The sequence below is a fragment of the Polyodon spathula genome, chromosome 11 (assembly GCF_017654505.1).
Source record: "Polyodon spathula isolate WHYD16114869_AA chromosome 11, ASM1765450v1, whole genome shotgun sequence".
Taxonomy (NCBI): domain Eukaryota; kingdom Metazoa; phylum Chordata; class Actinopteri; order Acipenseriformes; family Polyodontidae; genus Polyodon; species Polyodon spathula.
The window spans coordinates 43,153,495-43,175,838 of NC_054544.1; the positions used below are offsets into that span (position 1 = coordinate 43,153,495).

The 22,344-nt window shown below is 39.1% G+C and overlaps 1 protein-coding gene across 4 annotated transcripts in view; it reads left to right on the forward strand.

Annotated features, from left to right (window-relative positions):
* LOC121323002 (diacylglycerol kinase delta-like) overlaps window positions 1–22,344 on the forward strand; it is a 66,634-nt gene that overhangs the window by 9,082 nt on the left and 35,208 nt on the right. For 2 of the 4 annotated variants that reach the window (XM_041263708.1, XM_041263711.1), the window contains exons 2-3: window positions 886–996; window positions 1,126–1,206. In XM_041263708.1, coding sequence (XP_041119642.1) covers window positions 886–996; window positions 1,126–1,206 — 192 coding nt within the window. Of the gene's footprint in view, window positions 1–885; window positions 997–1,125; window positions 1,207–9,865; window positions 10,129–22,344 lie in introns of those variants that run through there. The other 2 variants (XM_041263709.1, XM_041263710.1) reach the window with 2 other exon arrangements.

Sequence of the window (22,344 nt, forward strand, 5' to 3'; positions counted from 1 at the left end):
TGCCTCGTTACTTCCTTTTACCTAGTGTCTTCCCATGTGGGTGGATAACGTGTATAAATAGGGCAAGTATCATTTTTAAAGCATGTTTCAGGGGCTTCCCAACAGTAATTCATTGATGTAAGCCATTGACTGGTCAAACAACACCTTGGTCCGCCTGAGTTATAATGACCGTTATAATTGTACCTTACACAAGTTCATGAGTATACTGTACATGCATGCAGAATCACTTTATCTTTTACGAATACATGGGTTTTGGCTTGTGCAAATAAATGCTATTGGGAGCACAGACCAAACTAATTTAATTCCCTCTTGTTGGGGACCCATATCCTTGGATAGTTTGTATGTCATGAATCATGATCATGATTTAGAGTTTAAAAATTGCAGTCAGATGTTGCTAAAATGGCATGGGGCAGGCTGAGTTACTATATCTAGATAGCATTAATCATTGTATTATAAATTTGCATAGCAAAATATGAGTAAGAAGACTTTAAAGGCACTAGCAAATCTGTAAAGGAGGGGTAAGAAAGTGTTAACCTTGTTTTAATGTTTCCATGCTCTGATGAAATGTAGTTTTCATCTCCGATTTGCTAACAGATCTGATTTGGACGAGGAGTGGTGGTTTGGAAAATATGTTCTGAGAGGAAGAGGGTGGGATGGTTAGGTTAGCAATCAGATATGATGACGACTCGTGACATCCCTTCTTTGTGCTGTGTGCTTGTTTAGTACTCCTCAAGAACAGTTTCTTAACCAGGATCTGACAGTGGAAATGCAGTATCAGGCCTCGTATAGTGTTGACACAGTACCAGCCTTTTGAGCCTTCAGACTTGAGGAAAGGGAACAGACTATGCTACTGAGTTTCTTACCAGTTTGTATTCTTCCTCCTAGACCATTATTAAAGAGGGCATGCTGATGAAACAGACAAATTCCTTTCAACGCTGGAAAAAACGGTACTTTAAGCTCAGAGGGAGGACACTCTACTACGCAAAAACAGCCAAGGTACATTTTTGACATCTATTTTCAGATTTCAACACTGAATTGGAATTGCACCCTGCATTTAAACTGCTGACATTGCAAGAGTTTTCATGTTATGTAGATATATTAACTAATGTGTGTTTTAACTTTCAGTCCGTCATCTTTGATGAGGTTGACTTAACAGACGCCAGCGTTGCTGAATCCAGCACAAAAAACATCAACAACAGCTTCACTGTGAGTTTGTAGACGCCTTTTAATCTAAATAATGTAAATATGTGCTTTTACTTAGCAAGGACTAGGGCTTTAAGCAAAGCACTGATGGGGAGTATTCAAGAGAGACTGTCATCTGGCTCAGGACTGCATTATCACTAGATATTCTCAGTGTGAAGGCTGAATTTCTTGCAGTATTGAAGATGTGTGGCTTCCTAATGCTTCAAAGAAGGCAGTGTGAGCTGAGGGTTTGGAAAGCTAGTGGTTAAGGCAGTGGTTAAAATGGTTGGAACAAAGACCAGATGTGGAAGGACCAACTTTGTCCACCCCTGGGTTAGGGAATGGTTGAAAGTGAATTCACTGTTGTGCCACCCGATATGAATAAATGTTACTGACCTAACTGGAGTTTATAGAGGAGATGTGGGTAGCCTCTGCATTTAACAAGCTCGTCCCACCCTGAACTCTTCTTTTTTTTTTTTTTTTTTTAGAGTGGAATTGGCAGCTCACATTTTTGTGGTCTGTTGCGCTTAAATCTGTGATCAGCCTCTATTGAAAGAGCTTTAGTTACTAAAGCAAGACAATTAGCCTGTCTTTAAACTTTGTACGCCAGGGGAGGGGATGAAGCTGCTGATTTTATTCCTGAAAATATTATATAATTGTTACCAGAGATACAGAAAATATTTATGATGGCAGGAGAGTTGAGACGTTTGCGATGGCCCTTATAACAGTAAAAGACTAATTTATGTCCAAAAATGACACGTGTCAAAACAAAGCTGGCTATTTCGGGCATGTAATTACCACTTCACTGTTCCCATGCTGGAACTGGATAGAGTACAACAAATTCCTCCCTGTAGCTTGGCACTTTGATAATCTGACCTAAAAAAATTAAGAATTTCTGTGCTGGATTAGTAGAATGGAGTTTCCTTCCTGAAAAGTGGGGGCAAACATACTGGGGAATTTTATATAGTATTATATAGTGTTCGACAGGAGAAAAAAAATATAATGTAAGGATGGCAGTGCCCCCAGTTCACACTCCTCCTTGCAGGAAATGCTGTCTTTCTGTTCCCACAATCATTTCAGAATCATAATTCCTGTGATCGTTTTAAGCCGACAATCGATAATTTAGAATGTCATTATTGTCCAACCCTACAGCTCGCACAAAGTAATGGATCTTGTTGAATGTCTTAAGTGTATTTTTTTAAAATACTTTCCTAAAGAAGTGGAACCAAAATGGTACAAAACAACTGACAAGTTTAGTAATGCTGTATTTTAGGGTACAGTTTCATAGAAGAGTTTGGCTGTTTTCTTTGGAAACTGAATTTTTTTTTTGTTACCGAGGTTTATTTTTCCCCTCCAGTTGGCTTAGGCAAATTGTTAATGTTGGCATACTGCTGACACAAAAATGTGTTTATTTTCTATTGAAAATAGATGAGAACACTGACCTCTGACAGCGTGGTTTTCAAAGCTGGTGACTCTTCTGTTTTCTTGCTCTTGGTTTGCCAGTTTTGTGCAAGCCAAACGACTCCTATAGGCTTAAATAAAAAAAAATAAAATAAAATAAAAACCTTGTGGCAATGTGTGGCTGTTGGTTAGTGCGTTGTTAAACTAGCCGGCAATCACACGCAATTAATAAACTCGTGCAGATTGTGGCCGAGTTGTAATAGAATAATTATGAGCTAGTTAAACCCCTTGGCCATGGTGTAAAAAGCCTGCAGCTCTCCATGTTCAGGGTGGGGGGAGGAACAAGAGAGCGAGAGGCGAGAGAGAAATTTAAAATAAACAAACGTATAGGATCAGTGAAGGCGACTGACCAGCCTAACCTGGGTTTTGTTACTGTTTAGTGTTTGTGACTATTTTTGTTTAATCCTTTTCTTTTGTGCTTTGTGAGCAAGTGTTTGTTTGTTTGTTTAAATATTTTATTTATTTGTGTGTTATTTAAATAAATGGCTCACGGTGCGTTTTTTGCCCTGCAGTACTGGTGTCTTTGTTTTGGTTCCTGCATTCTGGCCTGATGTCAGCACATGTCCATCCTGTCACAGGGACCAATAAATATATAGATGCACATACTATAGAACAGTACTGGAAATCAAGATTTGTGAATGTAGGAATAAATTATAGCAACAGTCTCAACATATGGGCAAGTCCACCACCAGACAATGTCAACAGCAGCTGCTGGGGGGTGCTGCGTACTTGCCTTTAACAAATGACACCACTCTGTTTTAGTAAGGAAGCAAGCACCACTTTTTAAGCTTTTATAGTGATCTTAAATATTGTCTGCTTAGGTTTACTAATGTTTTTAAACAGGTCCGCAAAATGTCTGCAAAATCCTAGTTTTATTCCATAACCTACCAGTAAAAAATATGTACATTTACCATGGTTTAAGTACACCCCTATGTATAATGTATGAATCCCACATCCTAGATGAAGAGTAACTTGCTTTGTTTTGTCTCTGTGCAGTATGTAATGAGATGACCTTTTTGACAAAGACTGCTATTAGCGGACTGACCCACATTCTTCGGTTGTGGCGTTCTAATGAACTCGGCGTTTTCTGTCCCTCCCCCCACCCCGAGCCACCTCTAAGCCATCATGTGATTCGGCTGTTTTGTTCAAATCGGGGACTTTATTTTCTACTTCAAAAACCCACTTGCTTTTAAAGTGTTATCTTCCACAAATTCTCCATCTCTGATCTGGTTTTTGTTAAATATATTCTAACCGCGGAGGCACTATTTCAGCAACATGCTTTAATATTATCTAAGCTCCAAGTTACATTTCTGGAAGGTAAATTTTGTCATGTTGGGACTAACTTTGGTGATTAGAAAGACAGCTGGGTCACAAACCAGTCTAGTTGGCAAACGCTGTCGATTTGCATTCCGTCACTGTTAAGCAGCCTTTGGAGAGTCTCCACAATCATTTCGCTTACTGTAGGCTCCATCATGTGCCTGGTTAGATGTTTGGACAAATTTTGTGTGTGTAATTTATGATAGGGTTGTGAACTTTGCAGGTTGGACCTACGAACGCCCCGGTATTGGGATGTGTGGTAGTATTATATGGGCTATTATTCATCCCTTGTATTACGCAATGTATTAGATATGTATCCAACAGTATGGGAATAATGAGTTCCTGGAATCTGGATTTCAACACAGTTGGTCTACTTCAAAAAATGAAATAAAATGTGTTTTTTTTTTTTTTTTTAACTGATTGGCAGCTAGGCATAATAAGAATCATAATAAGAATCTTAAAAAAGGGTGTGTTGCATGGGGCATGGGGCATTATCCTGCTGAAAAAATCTATTAGCAGATGGATACACTGCTGCCTTGAAGGGATGCACCTGATTGGCAATGATGATCAGATATCCTGTGGCATTCAAACGTTGCTCCACTTTTATCAAAGGGCCCAATGTGTGCCATGAAAACACACCCCACACCATCACACCACCACCACCAGCCTGCAACCGCAGTTTCTTGTGTTTTGCTGAAAGAAGTGGAACTCTGTTAGGTCGTTGGCTGCCATACCCCATTCGTGTCAAGGGACGACGAGTTGTGCATTCTTTTATGGGTCTTTCGGCACTAATGTTGTACTGGACTGTCAGTTGACTACCTGTAGCCCGTCTGTTGCTCTGCACAATTCGTGTCAGCCTCCTTTGGCTTCTTTCATCAATGAGCCATTTCCAACCACTGGCCTGCCGTTGGCTGGATGTCCTTTGGGTGGTGGACCATGCTTGATACACACGGGAAACTGCTGAGCGTGAAGAACCCAGCAGCATTGCAGTTCTTGACGCACACCTGGCACCTACTACCATACCCCGTTCAAAGGCACTTAAATCTTTTGTCTTGCCCGTTTACCCTCTGAATGGCACACATACACAATCCATGTCTCAATTGTGTCGAGGCTTAAAAATCCTTCTTTAACCTGTCTCCCCTTCATCTACACTGATTGAAGTGGATTTAACAGGTTACATCAATAAGGGATCGTAGCTTTCACCTGGATTCACCTTGTCAGTGTATTTCATGAAAAGAGCAGGTGTTCCTAATGTTTTGTACACTCATATATATATATATATATATATATATATATATATATATATATATATATATATATATGTGAGAGAGAGAAAAGGTTTTTAAAAAATGTACACAAAAAGTTTAAAAGATTTATTCAACATTCATGAACATTTTACTTGTACATCTAAAGGAATAGTCTGCTGCATTATCTGCAAGAAATTGTATATTGGGGAAACTACAAGGCGTTTAGCACAGTGCCTATAGAAAGTCTACACCCCCTTGAACTTTTTTCACATTTTGTTGTGTCAGTGTCTCAGAGTTTCATGCATTTAAATGAGGGTTTTTTTCCCACTTATCTACACACCATACTCCACACTCTTAAGGGAAAAATGTTATATGAAAGATCGTAATTGGATAAGCCTCCACCCCCCCTGAGTTAATACTTGGTGGAAGCACCTTTGGCAGCAATTACAGCTGTGAGTCTGTTGGGGATAGGTCTCTACCAACTTTGCACACCTAGCTTTGGCAATATTTGACCAGTCTTTACAAAACTGTTCAAGCTCTGTCAAGTTCCTTGGGGAGCATTGATGGACAGCACCCTTCAAGTCATGCCACAAATTTTCGAATTGGATTTAGGTTGGGGCTCTGACTGGGCCACTCAAGGACATTTGCCTTTTTGTTGCTTAGCTACTCCAGTGTAGCTTTGGCTGTGTGCTTTGGGTCGTTGTCATGCTGAAAGGTGAACTTCCGTCCCAGTTGCAGCTTTCTTGCAGAGGGCAGCAGGTTTTCCTGAAGGACTTCTTTGTACTTTGCTCCATTCATCCCTTCTATCCTGACAAGTGCCCCAGTCCCTGCCGATGAGAAACATCCCCATAACATGATGCTGCCATAACCATGATTCACAGTAGGGATGGTGTTCTTTGGGTGATGCGCTGTGCTGGGTTTGCGCCAAATATAACGCTTTGCATTTAGGCCAAAAAGTTCCATTTTAGTTTCATCAGACCACAAAACATTTTGCCACTTGGCTACTCAATCTCCTGCGTGTTTTTTTTTCATATCTCACGCTGGATTCAAGGTGGGCTTTCTTGAGTAATGGCTTCCTTCTTGCCACCTTACCATACAGGCCAGATTTGTGGAGTGCTTGAGATATTGTTGTCACATGCACACTTTGACCATTCTTGGCCATAAAAGCCTGCAACTCTTGCAAAGTTGCCATTGACCTCTTGGTAGCCTCTCCGATCAGTCTCCTTCATGCTCGGTCATCCAGATTGGAGGGGTGATCTAGGCAGGGTCTTGGTGGTGCCATACACCTTCCACTTCTTACTTGATACCCATCCCCTGATCTATGCCTTTCAACAACTTTGTCCAGGAGTTCTTTTGAAAGCACCTTGGTGCTCATGGTTGAGTCTTTGCTTTGAAATGCACAACCCAACAGAGGGAACCTACAGAAACTGCTGAATTTACCCTGAAATCATGTGAATCACTACCATTTAACACAGGTGGAGGCCACATAACTTGGTGTGTGATTTTGAAGGCGATTGGTTACACCTGAGCTAATTTAGTATTGCTTTTACAAGGGGGGTGGACACTTATCCAACCAAGCTATTTTAGTTTTTTATTTTTAATTACTTTTCTACAACTTCTAGAATATTTTTTCACTTGGAAGTTGTGGGGTAGGATGTGTAGATAAATGAAAAAAAAAAAATTAATGCATTTTAATTCCAGGCTATAAGGCAGCAAAAGGTGAACATTTTGATAGGGGGTGTACACTTTCTATAGGCACTGTGTGTGTATATGTATGTGTAAGCAATAAGGCACGACAGGGTGTGGGATATACTCTAATATCCACACACCTGGGGTGCGTTATAAGTCGCGAGGTGAAGCCGGGTGGCTTTAACCTCCCGGTGCGTGTGGATATTAGAGTATATCCCACACCCTGAAGTGCCTTATTGTGCTTATAAAATGGATCAACCAACATTGCAAATAAAAAAAAAAAAAAAAAAAAAAAAAACATAAAAACATGTTTTAAGTAACAAAGTAATTTTTATTAAATATCCTTCCACCTCTGCCTGACCTTAGAAAAAAGTCCCTTTTAAAACATTAAAAAAAAAAAAAAAAAAAAAAAAATGCATTAATTAAAAAAATAATTTCAGATGTTGAATTGAACATTGCCATTGAAAGTGCAGTTTTTATTCGTTTCACTTCTTGTAATTCTTGGTTTATTCATTACATTTTAAAGTAAAATATTACTGCCCATTTTATTCATGACACAGCACAAATGAGTGTCCTTTAAATCAAGCAGCACAAATAAGACTGCCTTTAAATCACACAGACCCTTCCTCGTAAGACCTGCAATAGTGTCAGGGGAGTGTATTTTTTTTTTTCTCATCCTTTGTTATCTGGGGTGGTAACAGGAGGTATCCATAACAGATTTGTGCTATAGCTTCACAGTGGCGAGAAAGATGTTATCTGCATGGAATACCCGTTTACGTCTCAAACTGACTTTGCAATTTTTAGCTTGGTGACGTGGAGAATTACTGGGCCAGTGTTAAGAAACAATTTAAAACAATGCAGGGCACAGCAGAAGACATGATACCCTTGTACCTGGAAATTCAAAAGGTATGGCAGGAACTGTCGAGATGAATTTATAAATGTTAAGTATTAGAGCACACAGCTGCACAGGGGGTGGGTCCGGTGGCAGCAGGCAGGCAGACTGAAGAAGCAGGAGCAACGGCAACAAAACTTAACTTTTAACCCCAAAGTCTCTTAAGAGGGACCCAAATCTTTTGTGAAAAGCTGAAAGTTTAAGAGAGATTTAAACTATTTATTTTCAAAATGAGATAGGGAAACGCCATAGTTCAGAGAGAAGGAACAGAGCGATCAGAATGGCGAGTTTTGAATTTATTTGAATACTTTTGCTTTTTTTCACTGCTATTAATTAATCATTGTCTGGTTCAGATTCATTCGATATGTCATGTGCACTTCGGTTTCCCAAAAGTTCAACATTTACATGAATCTCGCCGGTCATGTTTATTGCGATAAATTCCAATATGTCTGCCGTTTTTGTTTTTAAATTCCTGTCTATGGATATCTGCCAGTGATTTGCCTGTTTTTGAAAAAAGTGCCGACCCATGGTGATATGCTGTAATATCAACACCCCTATGTAACCTGTTTTGACCAATCAGGATACAGTATTTAATTAAATATATATATATATATATATATATATATATATATATATATATATATATATATATATATATATATATATATATATATATATATAAATATGTCGTTTTTTTTAATTCATTTATTTATTAATTTTTTTTTTTCAACATGAGATGTATTATAATTGGCAATGAATCAACAGTACATCCAGTAGGTCAGTACAGCTGAATCTGTCTATAAATAACCCTTGATGCTGTAACGTAGGGGAAGCAGAGGTACTTGCTGAGGATGCTTGTGGTTGGAAACTGTTACTTCTGGTTCGAGGCCTCTGAAGTGCTTTGAAAACGGAGGCGTTTAATTCAGAAACCAAGTTCCACTGGTGTGCTGCAGGGAGGCAACATGGCCTAGTGGTTACAGCAGAGTGACTGGGAGGCAGCATGGCCTAGTGGTTACAGCAGAGTGACTGGGAGGCAACGTGGCCTAGTGGTTACAGCAGAGTGACTGGGAGGCAACGTGGCCTAGTGGTTCCAGCAGAGTGACTGGGAGGCAACGTGGCCTAGTGGTTCCAGCAGAGTGACTGGGAGGCAGCGTGGCCTAGTGATTACAGCAGAGTGACTGGGAGGCAGCGTGGCCTAGTAATTACAGCAGAGTGACTAGGAGGCAGTGTCCTGGAGGTTAACCTTGAGTACTAGGAGGTGGTGTAGAATGGCAGGTACATTGAATTACTTGGTACATGGGTTTAAAGTTAAAGCCTATATCGATTTACAGCATGGAAAAATCCAGTATCAAACAGATGTGAAGCTTACTTACTGTATGTCCTCGCTCTGAATACAAACTTGAGAGCCATCAGTATAATGAAAATGAGTGACTGACCTACATCCTCTGTATGCACTTGCAGATATTTAAGTTTACAAACAGGTGCCTTTATATTCCCCCACATATTATAGTCTCAATAACTTGTGCTAAAGAATGTCCTAAGTTTCATCACAATTGAGAAAGTGCCTCTTTCTATTATATATATATATATATATATATATATATATATATATATATATATATATATATATATGATATATAGGGAAGCTACCAAAATAATTTAAGAATAAGACTTCTACTGTTTTGTTTCTTTTAGTGCTTCCCTAGATATACTCAATGTAAAAATGTAAGTGTGATATACAGATCATACAGGCTGCTGCATCTACTTTATCCACAAAGCTGGGGAAAATAGTTAACTGTGGTGTGCATAAAGACATTCTTTACTCTCCATCCCTAATCACTAAACAGACTGATCCCAGACCACCTTAACTAAAATCTGTCTGTGTCCTTCTGTTATCAGTGGATGTGACTTACGGAATTTAATGAGACCAATCTGTGTGCTGCTACTCAGAGTTCTGTAAATCTCCACCAATTATCTGCTCCTCTACTTGTAACTCCTCCTCCCCCCTGTTCTGTGTGTGATAGCAGGATATGTGTGTGTGTGTGAGTCAGAGTACCGGATGGAGGAGGGGTCTGTACAAGAATCCTAACTCATTTGTAGGCGTAGTTTAGACTATGAGAGCTCATGTAGTCAGTCAGTCAGTCAGCCAAACATAAGGCTGGCTACTGGTGAAGACCGATATTTACATTCTGGGCTGAATTATTTTGGATTAATTTATTTCATTTTGAAAGACCTTGGATATTTTAGCCAGTGACTCATGGAAAATCTACACCAGTGAGTTTCTTCAGATTAATTAGCAGACTTCCAGGACCTGAGTGGAATGTTGCTTTGGTAATCCAGGTAATGGTTTCTCTTGGTAAAGTCATGTGAGATGTCTGGAGAGGATTGTTCAGAAGAAGAACGTTTATGTTAAAATGTATTGAGTGGTGACGGTGGTCCCTTCTGGCTTGACAGAAGCAAAAGGAAGGAAATCTGGTTCCCTTTGGTGACCAGCCAGCTTTGGTTATCATCTAGACATTTGGATCTCTGACTAAACAAACTGTTATTTGGCTGGTTAAAACCCTACAGGGTGGATTTCATAGTTGGGGGTGGTGGAAATATTACTGTTTTATTATGAAGTTTAAAGATCTTAAGGAGTTTGTTGCATTTCAAAAAGTTGCCCTATGGATCAGGGTTGAGATAGTATTGTTGTGTTATTTGGTGGAGTGCCAGCTCTCTTTCTTATGTCTGAGATTTCTCTTGGGCTGCTTGCACTAGCAGGGCTTGTCCTTGTGTTTTTTTTGTTTTTTTTTTTACTTGTTTTAACCCTTTTGCCTGTTCTTACTGAAGTCTGCTTTGTGAAAAAAAAAGTTTGCCAGCTGCAGATGTCTTTGAGAACCCACCTCCTTTTTGAAAGGAGGACATGTTGTTGACATTGATGTTGCCATGTCACTAGGCTAAACTACAACAAATGAATAATGTTGCAATTGCTGTTGTACATTTGGTTTGCAAGACAGAAGACTTACATTCTGACTTTTTACCAGTGGGGTCGATCCCTTTTTACCATTGGGGTCAAAAACATATAGTTGCATTCAGGAATAATACTGGTGAGGCCAAATAATTAGCATACAGTTTGCTCAAGTAGAAACACCAACATGGGCAAAAATGATCTCATACCCACATTAGGTCAACTCTTGGGCTTTAAACAATCCAGTCGCTTGCAAGCTCTGTAGAGACCAGTTCCGCAAGCTTAAAAGTATCTGGGGCGCTGACGTTTTTACTGGCATACTAAGGCCGTCCGTTTCCGTGCAGTATTAAACCTAGAAAATAGAAAGTTCGGGAAAGTATTGATCAAACATAGCAAAGGACACATTTGGAATTTGAATGGAGATGCAGGGCAATGGTAATACCATTTCATCCAGTGAGTGGTGGGTATATAGAATGGGTTGCTGCTGGTTCACTGGGATCCAATTGCCAAATTGCAGCCTCTCATTCATTTGTAACATATTTCTTAAATGGTAGTCTTAGTGAAAGGAGATCAGGGCTAAAGCCCTGTCCTAGTGCAGTGGCAGTCCCTGTTCAGGTTTCCAGGTCTGAAACATGACCCAGAAAGAAACTGTTCTTGTTTCCGCATCCCTTTTCATCTTGCAATAATAAGGCACTCTCAAAACCAAACCATGCTACTTATTGTAATGGTATTCCAGCTACAATGATTTAACAATAAACTTGTAGCTTTGATGTGTGCAATATGTGGGTAGCTGTTTTGGCATTCTATGAACAGGCTGGCTGTAGGGGTGAAGTCATTCCACAAAGGAGTGCACAGACAGGCAGTACTGGCGGATGAAACTGAGACACAATGGATGCGCTCAGTGTGTTTATTGAATGAAACAAAAGGTTTTAAACAAAAACAGCACACGGCACTTGAGGCCAAAATAAACAGACAGACAAAAATGGTGAGTCAAAACGAACAAGTATTGTGCTGGTCCTTCCAGGACAAAATAGCAATTGTTATTTACTTTTACTCTCCTTCTCTCTGCCTTTCTCTACTAAACAAACACACAACCCCGAGTGAGTAAAACGTGCATCTATATGTACTGTTGTGTCGGGAGTCAATTACCAATTAATTATTCACTTGAATCCCAGCACGTGAATTAATTTGTGCAGTCCCGTGCTTACATACTATTACATATTATTACATTTGCATGTGAAGTGATTGCAATCCCCGTGCCTAAATACAACTATATTTTAAATCACTTGTGCTACACAGACCCATTTAAATATCCTGTGCACCAATACCTATACACCAACATTAAAACGCCACACAACACAAAATGCACTCAGGGGTGGAGCACACTGACACACATTCTCAAAACTCTTCTGTGTGTTATTGGCTAGCCAGAGCTGAATCATGCAAAGTCAATAATCTAGAATCTCTGCAGACTGATCAGTGTGCAAGATGTTTTAGGATGAGACAGAGTTGCTTTCCAGTGAGTCTATGCATTTCTACTGTACTTTCTTATAAGATGTTGCAGTAATACTAGTATTATAGTACTGCAGAGTGCCAGTAGTTTAAGGCCATCCTCTTGAGTGGATCTGTTTAACAACGCAGCGTAATTTTAAACTGTGCAATTTACCCAGTCATTCTGACAGGAAAGATTCCGTAAAGGAAATTCAGTTAAAAAAAAAAAAAAAAAAAAATTAAAAAACAACAATTCTTTAGCATTAGTCAACGCTAGAACTCTGATCACTTTTAGAGGATAATTATATGTATGTACAGTGCCAAGACAAAGTTTTGACAAAAAATGATAATTATGGAAATTCCATAGTTTTTTACCATGATAGCTTTCTTGAATCAATCTTTTTTTAAATATCCAATAGGGTTTATATTAACCAACTCCATGTCTTTTGAAACAAAATGATATGTGAATCAGACAAACAATGAGTAATTAAGATTCAGGGTATGTAAAAAAGTAAATGAACCCCTGGTTTTATCAGCTCAATTAAGGGTATAATTGGAATCAGGTGTTTAAAGAATTAGGGAGATCTTCAGGGGTGAGTTTGGGAGGCCCCACCCTATATAAAGATCAGAAACTTTGAGTTTGGTCTTCAGGAGCGGTAGTCCTACAAGATCACTCCAAGAACAAACCTAAAAAACATCAAGGAATTCACAAAGAAACCCAGAGTAACATCCGAGGATCTGCAGGCCACCCTCACCTTGGCTAATGTGAGTGTTCATTACTCAACTATCAGAAAGACTGAACAAGAATGGTGTTCATGGAAGGATAGCCAGGAGTAAACTTTTTTCTAAAAAGAACATTGCCATCTGAAGTTCGCCAAAGAGCACTTAGATGATCCCAAACATACAAGCAGATCTACAAAAGAATGGCTGCAGAAGAAAAAGTTCCACGTTTTCAGAATGGCCTAGCCAAAGTCCGGACCTAAACCCTGAAGCCTGACTAACGGTTACAGAAAATGCTTAGTTGAAGTCATTGCTGCTCTAGGGGGTGCCACCAGTTACTGGATCTAAAGGTTCATGTACTTTTTCACACATGGATATTCAATGTTGAATCATTTGTGGATAAATAAATGTTGAAAAAGTATCATGTTTTTGTGTCTTTTTTAATCAGGTCTATTATTAGGACTTAGATTAAGATCTAATAACATTTTAGGTGTAAAATATATGAAATTCACAAACTTTTTCTCGTCGCTATGTATGTATTCATTTATTTTTTAGCCATAGTGACGATCAAATGTCTCCGGTCAAATGTGTCCTTCTCTGCTTCTATGACAGTCTGGAGATGATAGTTACATCAGTATCTTGCTCATAAAGGCTTGAATTACTTAGGAGCGCAATTTAGAAAGCATGTCTTCAAATATTGCATTGCTTTCAGTGGTGTCTGGCTTGTTTTGCATGGTTCTATGATGGTGCTGTTGGAGCATATTGGTTTTCAGTTTGTTTGAATGCCAGTCCCTGTCCCAAAGACAGTTAATGTGATTGGTGCTTCAGTAGCCTCACTTACAGTAGTGGATGGGCAAAGCCAGGATGCAAGCAAATCCAGTTTTAACATCACCTTGTAACTAAAATTCATCCGTGTCTTCAATGACCTGTTTTGTCAAATGTGAGGTTTAAGAGTTGAAAAGAAACCCTGCATTTTTTTTTAAGGAGGGGATAATAGTAGAAGCTCTTTTTCTTCACAGTATTGAGCAATGTTATAACACAGGTGCTTACCTATGGCTTTGACTTGTCTTTTATTTTTTAGTGTAATTTCTTTCTGCACTTTTTCTAATAGATTGAATTCACATGTTGCACACGGTACACGCTACGTTTTCCAAGCACGGTTTGCATTATGATGTGGCAGCTATATTTAATATGTTGACCTTTTTATATTAAACTTATATTAAAGTAAAGGAATATTGTTTAGTCACTGAATTGTTTTGGTGACTACCCTGAAATGTGACTGATTGATTGCTGCGACACGCATTCAGTGTAGTGCCAGTTTTGATCGTAATCTTTCAGAAAATTGAGGTTAAAAGATGATGAACTGTACTATGTGATTATCAATTCGGGGACACCAAACATGCACTCATCTTGGTCTCAGTGCTTATGCCATGTAATCTGTCATGATTTCTTGTAAGGTCATATGGAAGGCCTTCATGTTACAAATAACAAATATATTACAGGGGTCCTTGAAAACTTCACTGGTTTTATTTTTATTTTTCAACGTCTGTTTTTTAGTACATTTACTCTTGTTGTTTCTTACCAGTGTTGTATTAGTATCATGATTCTGTTTCCCACTGGATACAAGGTGGTTACAAAAGCCTAAGTCAAGCTTGTTTGTACCTACTTCTAAAACTGAAAGCTGTTTACCTGGCACAGCCTTTCATTCCAGTTTTCTTAGACTGGGTTAGCTTATCTGGGAATGTTGGGCTATAGATTTCCTGATTCCAGATGAGCTCCTGAGAAGTGTCTGTCAAGGGCTCAGTCAAGACAATGATGTGAAGCTTTGTCAACTGCAGCTGGGGTCGCAGTTCCTTTAAGCGGCCTGCAAAGATACACTGGGAAAGGAAAGGCGTGTGACTATTTTTATCGCTTTCAGGAACATAGGATTCTTTGTCTTCAGTTTCCCAATGAGGAAGTTGGGTGGGAAACTGACGTTGTGACTGTGGAAATTGTATTTCTTGCTTCTTTGCCATAGAGAACTTGACGTTCCTACAGACACTATGCAAGATACAGAGAAAAAAGAAACGTATTCCCTCATATGCAATAATGCCATTTCTGACAGTTCTGTACGGCTGTAAAGGATCTGCACCACTGCTTCCAAAAGAAAACTACTGAGGGGATAATCGTTATTTTGTAATCATTGTTAGCTGATTATTGATAATTTCATTATTATCAAGCCATAATATACAGTACCATAAAACTTCAATTATATGCTGCTAATATATATATATATATATATATATATATATATATATATATATATATATATATATATATGTGTGTGTATGTATGTGTGTGTGTGTGTGTGTGTGTGTGTGTGTGTATATATATATATATATATATATATATATATATATATATATATATATATATATATATATATATATATATATATATATATATATATATATATATATATATATAAATTATCATTCATTCATATGAGCTTAACATGCAGCCTACAGCACTCAGTATTCCCAGGTGGTCTCCCATCCAAGTACTAACCAAGCCCAACATTGCTTTGCTTAAGCATTGCATGGTAAGTTCGATTTGAAGAGCTTTTTGCCGTCAGAGACGTTGCCCAGGGGTCACTACAAGGAAGTAGCTCTTCTTGACCCCCAGTTATACGCTGTGACCAGAGAGCGAGAGGATCTGAGCTGCAAATCTCCCTCCCGACCCAAGAGGGTGCTAAGCAGAGGCACTTGCACGCCTGTACTGAGACGGGCCGGCTTGGAGAGAGGGGCGGAAAAGGAAGTCGGCCATCTTAGTGCAGGTCGGAATGACCCTATTAGGGGACAAGATTACTGTGATCAGCTGTGCTGCATTGGACAACTTGCAGGTTTGCCGAGTTTCGTTGATCATGGGGTGGAGTCTCCTGGTATATAAGAGCTATCATTGCAAGTGCGGGGCCTCTGAGGTAACACTGGACCGTTGTTGCTGAGCCGTGTGTTTTGTTTGTGTGCTACGTGCTTTTGTTTGTTTATCATCAGGACCGGGGACAGAGTGAGTTGTCATGACAAGGAGCTGCTGCACTATTGCCAGCACTTTCACCCTGGACACCACACACCCCACACAACTGGACAATTCAGCACCTGAGCAACTGCGCTTTCCACCACCCCGAAAGTGCACAAAAGAGTTGAGAGGGACTTTCTCTATTAGGACTTACGATTTGTATTTTTTTTGTTGCTTTGGACTGTGTTCCTGTGAATAAAACACACACTCTACCATTGTTGGTATTGGGGTATTTGCACCTGTACCAGTGACTCCGTGACGTCTGTTTCACCACCACACCCACTGCACCGTCACATACGCCTTTTGGAGACCAAGCGTTTGTAAAAGGGCAACCAGAGTCAGAGGTAAAGTGGCCAAAGATACTACCGGTTGTATGTTTTGTAGGTAGGTAGCTAGGAAGGTGATTTTTCACTTCATTTTGCACTTCCTGGTTCCCGCTGAAACTAACTGTTGCCCCCTGGGGGTAAAGTTTGGACACCTCTAGTTTAACTAAACTCTGTGGTATCATGTACTACATTCATCCAGTGTACTTTTCAGTTTTGTCTTTTTCTTTAGGTGAGTTTTGCCCTAAATTGGGCTGCTGCTTTGTGAATGTGGCACTAATCAATAGTCTACAGTTTACACTGTAGTCTACAGTTTACAGTTTAGCTGTTGGTGTACACGTTTACAAATATTCGTCCCATGGAAGCCCTAGCACTGTACACGACACACCTAACCCTACAGTCAGTGCATTCACAAAAACATTTTAGCTTTTGGAAATGTGGTAATTATAATATCAAAAGACAGAACACCAGTGTTCAGAAAAGCTATGGGAATATTTTGAATTTGTTTTAGTTAACACCTAGAAATGTAGATATTCCAAAAACTGACAGAGTTGATGACAAATTGAAATGGATGAAAGTGCTGCTACTCGGACATTTAAGGGGGTGGTTTACCCTATCAAATCCTTTCCCTATACCATTACTGTTGTGATTTATGTTTTTTTATAATTGTTTACCTGAGCGTGGGCAACAGTCAAAACCATTCTTTCTGCTCTAATGTGGTTAGCACCATTGATTTCTGTACCAGTGATCACTCATGCTGAAGCCAAGGCCTATCTTTGGTAACACAAAACACTGGTGTCTGGAATCTACTACAGTTAAATAAAAATACAAAATCAACTCATGCAGCACTGCATAATTACAGTATGTCTGATTGTAAAAAATGCTATTTCTGGGTAATTTCTGGGTAAAGTCAGTATGCAGAAGTGTAGGGGGTTTCGGACCGTCTGTTTTCAAACTCTTACAGAGGAAGGTGGTTTAAGTAAAACTTGTTATTAGAACAATATTATTTGCACCACACTAGGCTGTACCAGACCCGGGGTCTATTATAATTATAATTGCAGCAGAATTGTTTTCTGAAATTACAGTTGCAATGCTATTGTGTTCAATAACAATCAGTTACATGCTGCAGTAACTGCAATTTATAATTCACAATTACACTAAAAAGTAACATCGGCCTAACTGCACACTAATGTGTTCTTTTTATTCTGTTTATTCTACCTAGCAGTAATCACAGATACACACAGAAACATTAAAACCTATTAAAAACAAAATTGAAATTGGCGTATAGCCAGTAAACACCAGAAAAACACTGGAAATAGTTCATGTTGACTTCTCCCCTTTCCCGTTTTAAAAAATCAAAAACCTATTGCAAAAAACCCAAAACCAGCTACCGTTTCCAGTGCAGTTGGGTAATTCCCTCCTTCCTGACTTGTATCTATCATTGATTTAATCTGATACCTTGAAACCCACCCAAACTACAACTTTGCAACTAGACTTTGCTCGCTAGATTTAAAACGAGATTATAATTAGAAGACTTGTTCACAGATTTTAAAGCTCTATTACAGTTAGTAAAACAGTATTGCAAATTGTGGCGAAATTTAGAAAAAAACACACGCTAACCCCAGAAGAATGTGTTTGTGGCAGACAGCAAAGGAAAGAAGGTACTGTCGAGTTATTCTACATATTGTGACAGAAAAAAATGACCAAGCATTTTGGAAAGTAACTGAAAACAATAGTTTCATACAGCATATAAAAAGCAAAAGACCCCCCCCACCCCCCCTAAAAAAAAAAAACAAAACAATTTGTTTGGTCATTTCATGTGTATCTACTTCAGTATAATTCAGGAAATCTGGATTTTGACCTGCACTTTTATGGGACCTTGTTTTGTTTCCTGCTTAATTTTCACTGTGCTATTTTATAGACCAAGATTTGCATGGTGGTTTCCTGGATAATTTAACAAAACCTGTCCCATTTAAGTTTGAGTGGTAAATCTTGTACTTGTGGTATAAGGTGTGTATGCATAAATCTGCAATCTAAATAGGGTGTGTTAGGTAGCTTTCCCATTTGAGTGAGAGGTTTTACAAATATGTCATTTCCATTATTTGTAAGAGAAATGCAAAACTGTTCTATTATTCAGAACAACTTTCTAAATATCCTTCTTGTATCCTTTAAATAATATAGAATTACAGGGGTTTCCTCTGTACAGATGTCACCCCTGTGCATGAAATATGCAGTACGTTGTCTTTATATTGTCTTTCTTGTGATTTTCTTGTTTCTTGTGACCTGATGCGCATGACACTAAGTCCTGACCTGGGTAGAGCATGCCAGTGTGAAAGGGGCTTTTGATGTAGCTGTCAGATATCCCATGAACTTTCCAAGAGTACTGTAGTTACTCTACGAACAAGCATCTAGGACTGTATGCTTGGAAAACGTGTTTAAACCTATATTGTACAGCAGGTAATGACTTGAGAGATTGTATAATGCAATGCTGTCCAGCAGCCAGACTAATTCTGGGGCTTAAAGAAATGCATTATGAAGATAGGTTGAGGGAAATGGATCAATTTAACCTAGAACAGTGTGAGGGGAAGACCAGAACCAGAGAACACAGCTGAACTTGCACAGTAACTAGTTAAGACTTGGGACTGATGGTAGGAAGAGAGCGATGAGTGTATGGAATGGGTTGCCAAGTCGTATTGTTGATATCTTTTAAGACCCTCTAGACAAAAGTTTTTATGAAGATCCCCAAGTATACGGAAGGCTGGCTACACTGATTACTTTAGCACAGAGTTTTCTGTGTGTCGACGAGGGAAATGTAAGCCATAAGTGTAGTTACCATTATGAGGGGTAATGTGGGCACTAAGTTGTAATTAAAATGTAGGGTTTTTTTTTTGTTTTAACCATTTATAGTCACAACATATTGTCTGGTTTTACTCTTCATTTTCAGAATGAATGTTCCCAGAATTTGCATCTAATAAATGCCACTTTTGAGTTTTGTCCAAGCACACTCTGGTTTAAGTTGTTTTAAGTTGTGGTCATGCTGACGTAAATGCGTTCGCCGCTGTGCCTTGGCTTCCATCCATCTGAGATTTGAAAGTTTAAAGCACTGTTGGATTGGGATCTAGGCGGGCTTCATCAGGGCTTGGCACAGAGTTGGAATGTGTGTGGGTGTCACATTGCCCTTTCTGATGGTTGCAGTCTCTTTTGACATACTGATTTTTTGCATGTTAAACAAGTACATTCAAAATAGAGCTATCTGCATGAAGTTAGTGACTCTGACGTCTGTTCACAATAGTACAGAATATGGAGTGAATTATGAAAATGTAATAAGTGGTATTAAACATAGATTTTTAGCGATTATACATTATTTATTTGCTTTATTTGAGTTCAGATTAGATATTCAGGCTTTGTTATATTGGGCTTGCAATCACTGCAGGGATGGCAGTGCAGAACACCTGAGTGAATGTTAATTGTCGCTGTAGAGAAGGAATGCACCCAGCTTTGCTGTGGGATTGTCGCAGAACTGCGGTGTTGTTTTGATATCTAGTGGATTAGAGAATGTGACCCTGAGTGACTCGCAATGTCTTTCCCATGGAATCTTGGCATTGTGTGTCAAGCTGCGAATCTCCTGATGTCATCAAGTCTGTACAAGATGTCCTGCAGCTATTCCAAAGAAATCTGCCATGCATTCCCACAAGAATTGTCCTTGAAACCAAGTGTGTTTTATATATATATATATATATATATATATATATATATATATATATATATATATATATATATATATATATATATATATATATTGCCAACTCTCTCTCTCGATGGATATCTTGAGTCATTTAAGGAAATGCCATCTGTATTAACCCCAGTAAGGGATGTAGCCCAGGCTACAGGGACACTGTGGATGCGCTTGTGATGGGATTTAAGGATATTCTTTAGCAGTTAGAACCTATCCACATTTTCAGACCATGTTAAGGGTTCAACAATAGTTTTGAAGTCCTCAACATGGTTTGTATCCAATTTGTCTGTTCAAAAAACAAATTTGAGGCATACTCAGGAAGTAGCATCTGACTTGATTTTTAGATAAAATTGGGTTAGTTTGCCCATAATCTGGACATGAAGCGTGTTCGAGTGTGGTTACATTATCCTCTTGGGATACTGTCCTCCACTAACCCACAATGCAGTGTGTTTCAACAACAACCAGGCTAAACTAACCCTGTTTCATCACTGCAGTCTAGACACTCTAACTGTTGGGCTGGGTTTGGGGTAACCCAGTTTTCAGCTTGGTTCTTGAACATGGTTCTTCCTCTGTACATTAACTGATGGCTTCAGTTATTTTTGTGACTCATTTGCCTTCGCTTGCCTCTCTCTCTCGGTTTAAGGTTAGGCTTTGTGTTCAAAGGCTAGATTCTATATTTAGATGAACGAGAGCCTTTTAATCTAATGGATTTATGAATTACCTGCAGTTGTGGTTTTTTGGGGTTTTTTTTCCCCTATTTGAGAGAGTGGGCTCTTTTGGAAATTTTTGAAAGTGATAGTTTTTTTTTTGTTTTTTTGTTTTTTTTTACAATTGTATAAATATATTGGTTGGAATCAAAGCAGTATGTGACCACCTACATTGGCTCTCAAAAGTATTCACCCCCCTTGGACTTGTCCACATTTCAAGCAGTTACAACATGGAATCAAAATTGATTTAATTAGGAGTTTTTGCCACTGATCAACACAAAGTCCATAATGTCAAAGTGAAAAATGAAATCTACAAATTGTTCTAAATGAATTACAAATACAAAACAGAAAATAATTGATTGCATAAGTATTCACCCCCTTGAGTCAATATTTGGCACCTTTGGCAGCAATTACAGCCATGAGTCTATTTGGATAAGTCTCTACCAGCTTTGCACATCTGGACACTGCAATTTTTGCCCATTTTTCTTTGGAAAATTGCTCAAGCTCCATCAAGTTGGATGGGGACCTTTGGTGAACAGCAATTTTCAACTCTTTCCACATATTCTCAATTGGATTGAGGTCCGGGCTTTGACTGGGCCACTCCAGGACATTGATCTTTTTGTTTTTAAGCCACTCCAGTGTGGCATTGGCTGAATGATTGGGGTCATTGTCCTGCTGGAAGATGAATCAAGTCCCAGGTCTCTTGCAAATTTCAGCAGGTTTTTCTCCAGGATTTCTCTGTACTTTGCTGCATCCATTTTGCCCTCTATCTTCACAAGCTTTCCAGGCCCTGACGCAGAGAAGCATCCCCATAGCATGATGCTGCCACCACCATGCTTCATGGTAGGGATGGTGTTCTCAGGATGATGTGTGGTGTTAGGCTTGCGCCAAGCTTAGTGTTGAAGCCAAAAAGCTCTATTTTGGTCTCATCAGACCATAGAATCTTCTTCCACTTGGTCTCAGAGTCTCCCACATGCCTTCTGGCAAACTCTAGTTGAGATTTGATGTGAGTTTTTTTTTCAACAATGGCTTTCTTTTTGCCACTCTCCCATAAAGGCCAGTTTTGTGAAGCACCCAGGCTATTGTTGCTGTATGCACAGTGTTTCCCAACTCAGCCATGGAAGACTGTAACTTCTTTAGAGTTGCCATAGGCCTCTTGGTGGCCTCCCTGATTAGTGCCCTTCTCGCCCGGATACTCAGTTTTTGAGGACGGCCTTTTATAGATAGCTTCACAGTGCCATATTCTGTCCATTTCTTAATAATGCACTTTACTGTGCTCCGGGGGATATTCAGTGCCTTGGAAATGTTCTTGTATCCTACCCCTGATTGGTGCTTTTGAAGAACCTTATTCCAGGTTTGCTTTGAATGTTCCTTCGTCTTCATGATATAGTTTTTGTTAGGAAATGTACTAACCAACTGTGGGACTTCCCAGAGACAGGTGTATAACCTGAAATCATGTGAAACACCTTAATTGCACACAGGTGGACTCCATTCAACTAATTATGTGAATTCTAAAGACAATTGGTTGCACCAGAGCTTATTTAGGTGTGTCATAGCAAAGGGGGTGAATACTTATAC